General features: G+C 53.6%; 2 protein-coding genes across 2 annotated transcripts in view; one reads left to right on the top strand and one right to left on the bottom strand.

Annotated features, from left to right (window-relative positions):
- Positions 1-184, bottom strand: part of PTSG_01821 (uncharacterized protein) — an 11,093-nt gene extending 10,909 nt beyond the window's left edge. The window contains exon 1 of the mRNA XM_004997744.1: positions 60-184. Within this exon, the coding sequence (XP_004997801.1) occupies positions 60-107 (48 nt within the window). The 5' untranslated portion in view covers positions 108-184. The remainder of the gene's footprint in view (positions 1-59) is intronic.
- A 48-nt stretch (positions 185-232) lies between these two features.
- The window catches only part of PTSG_01820 (uncharacterized protein), a 17,126-nt gene continuing 12,358 nt past the window's right edge, over positions 233-5,000 (top strand). Inside the window, exons 1-14 of the mRNA XM_004997743.1 lie at positions 233-439; positions 885-964; positions 1,128-1,308; positions 1,438-1,497; positions 1,717-1,771; positions 1,953-1,998; positions 2,275-2,347; positions 2,636-2,698; positions 2,901-2,984; positions 3,166-3,252; positions 3,465-3,584; positions 3,838-3,948; positions 4,258-4,398; positions 4,528-4,765. Of these exons, the coding sequence (XP_004997800.1) occupies positions 320-439; positions 885-964; positions 1,128-1,308; positions 1,438-1,497; positions 1,717-1,771; positions 1,953-1,998; positions 2,275-2,347; positions 2,636-2,698; positions 2,901-2,984; positions 3,166-3,252; positions 3,465-3,584; positions 3,838-3,948; positions 4,258-4,398; positions 4,528-4,765 (1,459 nt within the window). The 5' untranslated portion in view covers positions 233-319. The remainder of the gene's footprint in view (positions 440-884; positions 965-1,127; positions 1,309-1,437; positions 1,498-1,716; positions 1,772-1,952; positions 1,999-2,274; positions 2,348-2,635; positions 2,699-2,900; positions 2,985-3,165; positions 3,253-3,464; positions 3,585-3,837; positions 3,949-4,257; positions 4,399-4,527; positions 4,766-5,000) is intronic.

Here is a 5,000-nt window from a genome sequence, read left to right as displayed (position 1 = left end):
TTCCCACTCGCTTCTCCTCAAGCGTGCGTGAGGTTGTGCACAAGGCATCATTCACGAACCTTATCACTGCTGCTGGGGTGATGCGAGCGGTTCTTCCTCCTCCACATCGTGTGGCACACACCCAGACACAGCTAAGTCCGATGCGTTGCGAAGAAGGCAGCCGACCGAAAAAACCGAAGTTCCAGCGCTCGCTACTACTTTTTATGCTGTCGAAACCAGTTGTTTTGGTTTGCTCTGGTTTTGCTGTGCACGAACTGCACAATATCCCACACATCCACGCACATCCACACACACACACACTCCACCGCGGTTGCACACGATGGCTGGGCTGCCGGCGCTGACAAGCGAGCAGCTCGCTTCTGCTGGCAAAGGAGAGAACCCACTGGAAATCATCCAGTGGCTGGAGATGCTTGAGTTCTCCCTTCAACACGCGTCCAAGGTCAGCTGATGCGAGTGAACAGTGTGCGTGTGTGGTGTGTGTGTGTCTGTGTGTGTGTCTGTGTGTGTGTCTGTGTGTGTGTCTGTGTGTGTGTCTGTGGTGTATGGTGTGTGTGTGTGGTGCGTCTGTGTCTCTGTGTGTGTGTGTGGTGTTTTCTCTCTCTCTCTCTCTCTCTCTCTCTCTCTCTCTCTCTCTCTCTCTCTCTCTCTCTCTCTCTCTCTCTCTCTCTCTCTCTCTCTCTCTCTCTCTCTCTCTCTCTCTCTCTCTCTCTCTCTCTGTGTGCGTGTGTGTGTGTGTGTGTGTGTGTGCGTACGCAAGTCTCTATCTGTGCCCTTGTCGTGTGCCTCTTTTCCGTCCACCTGTTCGTCAACCTGGCTGACACGACCTCCGTCGCTGTTGGATGGGCCTTCATCGTGCACCTTCCTCTCGTTGGTTGCTGCTTCAGGATCAAATGAAGAAAGGCCTGAAGCAGGTGCTGGACATCCTGCTCTTCCTACTGTCTACGCCATACGGCAAGCCAGTTCGGTACGTCCAGCATCCAACATCTGTGCCTGCGTTCTTGTGCGTGTGCATGCACGTTGTGTGTACACATACACCTTGGAACACTTGTTCATGGCTCTTATGGCCACGAATTGACATGTGTTTGTGTGTGTTTGTGTGTGTGTGTGTGTGTGTGTGTGTGTCACAGGGATCAGATTGCGTGCGCATTTGCGGCACTGTTTCATGCTGCTGGCACTGCCAAGCTGTCTGTGACGATTGATGAGTTCCACCGACTTCTCAAGTCGCGAGATGACAGCCCTTCCAGCGTGCAGGCCAAGCTTGGCTCCATCTCCGCTTTCGGTCGTCTCCACGAGCGACTCGGCGGCATGGTGTGTGTGTGTGTGTGTGTGTGTGTGTGTGTGTGTGTGTGTCTCATGCACGTGTTCAACCTTGGAGTATGCTGAGCGCTCTCATGTCACTCATAGACACTTGTGTGTGCGTGTGCATTGGTTCATTAGATGGCGCCGTTTGTACAAGAGGCCGTCGTGGCCATCTTGAAAGCTGCACGCAGCCTCGGGGTGCGTGGGAATATGTGTGTGTGTGTGTGTGTGCGTGTGTGTGCGTGTGCATGTGTGTGTGTATGTGTGTGTTTGTGAATGTATGACAATGTTTGCAGGTGAACACCACTGCCACCACCACCACCATGCCTCCCTCATGTCCGACAAACACACACCTTCACACACTCACACACACCTTCACACACTCACTCACTCACGCACATATACAACCACACACAGACGCCAGGCCGCGTGGAAATGCTGTGTGCGTTGGAGCACATGGTGGCAAACACAGGTGTGTGCGTGTAACACCTCATGTTACATAATGAACTCGCACTTCCCGACCCACCGCACACATCTCTGCCACAATGCCTGTTGACCTCTCTTCATCATCATCATCATCATCATCATCATCATCATCATCATCATCATCACCACCACCACCACCACTACCATGTTGCACCTCACGTCTCCAGGCCATCTCGTTGAAAACAACATGAAGGACATGTACAAACAAGCAAAGTGAGCATTTGAACATGCAACCAAGCTTGCCCTGCTTTCCACCCACTCCTGCACCTCATGTCATCCACGCACACACACACACATGCACACACACACACACGCACACACACACACTCTCTCTATCTCTCTCTCTATCTCTCTCTCTCTCTCTCTCTCTCTCTCTCTCTCTCTCGCACACGCGCGCACACAATACACAACCCCCGCACACACAACACTCACACACACAACACATGTCTTCCACCTGTTCACCATTGCCACCACCATCGCCACCATCAGGGCGTGCATCGGTGACCGGTCGCTGCATGTTCGTATCGCTGCAGCCAATCTCATGCAGGCCATCTCAAGCCAGGTCCGCGCCACAAATCACCCCCAAACTGTTCTTTGTTTGTTTTTGTGTGCATGTGTGCGCGCGTATTCTTGTGGGTGTGTATGTGTGCGTGCGCGTATTCTTGTGGGTGTGTACGTTTGGCCCTGCGCATTCATGCATGTGTACGTTCGTCTAGCTGCGCTGGTCAGTTTACTCGTCTACCTGGCCGTCTGCCCACATATGCTCTCGTCATGCGTCCCTCACCCCTTTCGTGGTGTCACTGGCATGTGTGTTGTCGCCGCCGCCGCCGCCGCCGTTTTTTGATGTCAGAGTGCACTCATCCAGCGAAGCGATATGGACGGGTGCATTGTGGCGCTGTGCAAAGCCTTTGAGGTCTGTCATCCACCTGCCACGGTGCTGTTGTTGTTGCTCTTCTTCTTCTTCTTCTTCTTCTTCTTCTTCTTCTTCTTCTTCTTCTTCTTCTTCTTCTTCTTGTGCTCAGCTCACCGGTTTTTGGAACACTTGTCATACAATTGTCTCATTGACTTTTTCCACCACACACACCCTTGCTCTGCTGTGCGTGTGCTGTGTGCAGTCGTCCACGCATGTGGTGCGCATTGTTCTTGCAGAGACGATCGCTGCCATCTGCAAGAAGGCTCTCGATCAAGCGACATGGAAGGTGTGGTCGCTTCTCTACCTCATATCGCGTCATCTCTGCTTCATCCAATCAACAACCAACCAACTCCATGCGCACGCACTTGCACTTGCCAACATTCAAGCATACGTTCCCCTCCGCGCCCCCCCCCCCCCAATCGCACCGCCTGCGCTCACGTGTGTCTGCTTGTCTTTGTTGTCTGCAGGACACGAAACCCGCCAAGTTCTCAACAACAAATGGCATGCTTGCAATGCTGGAGACACACTTTGTCAAGTTTGCGCAGACTCCGGAGGTATTGTGCGCGAATGTGTAAAGGCGTTTAACGTGTGCATCCGTTGACTTGCAGTTGCCCCAACACACACAAACAAACAAACACATGTGCAAACACACGATGTCTCATTTCAACCGGCATAGCTACACTTTCAATCCACACTCCCTCCTCGCGTTCTCCTCTCATAACCACCCACAACCACCACCCACAACCACCACCACCACGTGTGGCAGGTGCGTGTTGGGGTGACGGAGGCGTATGTTCTGTTCTTCCAGGCGATGGGGCCGACGTGGCTCGAGCAGCACACTGGCGATATTGTCAAGGCCCTCCTCCACATCGTCAGCAACCCAAAGGTTGGTGGCACCCAGCCGTATTTGCTTGCATGTGTGTGTGCGAAAGTGTGGTCAAGCATACGCGAACGTGATTGCACATTGCGCGGTGTTCTGCGCGCCTTCTTGTGCTTCGTCGACAATACTTGTCTTTGACTTGTCTTTGACAAGGCTCTTATCTTAACTCTGAACATTCACGAATACCACCATTATCCACGCCATTATGGCACCACCGCTATCGTCCACACACGACCACCGCCACCATCATCACGAGCAGATCATGTCGGGGCACGAGGATGCACTTCGCGTTCGCCGGTGTGTTCAGTTCATCGTCCGCACGTCACTTGGGAAGCAACTCGGCCACAAAGGGCGAACAGACACCCTGCTGGTTGGTTGCTGCACCATCGCTGCTCTCTCTCTGCTCCATGCTGACACAGATCACGCTACCGCGTGACGGCTGTTGTTGTTGTTGTTGTTGTTATTGTTGTGGTTGTTGTTGTTGTTGTTATTGTTGTTGTTGTTGTTGTTGTTGTTGTTGTTGTTTTGCGTGGACGCATGTGATGCCCTTTTTGCGTGCGTTTGGCCTTGCAAGCCCAATGTTGTTGCTGTTGCTGCTGCTCGTTTGTTGCTCGTGTTGCACTTCACCTCACATTTTCATCATGGCCACCACCACAACCGCCGCCGCCCACCACTGCAGGCGCTGTGCACGTCTGTTGCTGATGATATGCGCATGGTGGACCGGCCCGAGGGTCCGGACGCTCCGTCCAGTTGGCGCGCCCTCACCGCCCTTGACGCAATCTCAGATCTCACACACATCATCGGCAATGCCGTCAACAAGGTGCACAGGGTGGTTCGTTTGCACGTGTGTGCGTTCTTGAGGCGATAACATGACCCCAGTTTCTCGCTTGTCCGATTACCACCCGCACCCCCCCCCCATCACCACCACCGTCACCATCATCACCATCAGGTTGCGGATCAGCTTCTGCCGGTCATCCTCAGCGTTGCTCTCCACCCGTCCTCTGACGTGCGCATCACGGCTGCAAGGTGCCTGCGCGGGCTGGTGCAGGCCGTGCCCTCACGCGCAGCAGACATTACCGAGCAGTGTCTGACGCGCCTTGCCACGTTCCGCTCGTCCCCTGCCGGCATCCACGGAACAGCGGTTGCTCTCGCCGCAACGCTCACAGGCACCGCTGTCGGCGAACTCGGTACTGGTGTTCGGGTGTGGCGAGGGGGGGGGGGGGTTTGGGGTTGGGGCTGGGGCTGGGAAGGGCGTGGCAGGCGGGTTCTTTGTTCGTGTGTCCAACGTATGCAACCTAAACACACTGGGGGTGGGGTGTTAGTTACCCGCCACCTCCCTTGAAAACAAATCATTGATTTTATTTTTTTTTTTTTATATTAAAAGAGTGCGGTAATTTTTGTTTTTTATTTTTTTTTTTTTCA

This window comes from Salpingoeca rosetta (genome assembly GCF_000188695.1).
Source record: "Salpingoeca rosetta unplaced genomic scaffold supercont1.3, whole genome shotgun sequence".
In the NCBI taxonomy this organism is placed as follows: domain Eukaryota; class Choanoflagellata; order Craspedida; family Salpingoecidae; genus Salpingoeca; species Salpingoeca rosetta.
Note: the sequence above shows the minus strand (reverse complement) of the source record. Positions and strands in the feature narration are given on the sequence as shown.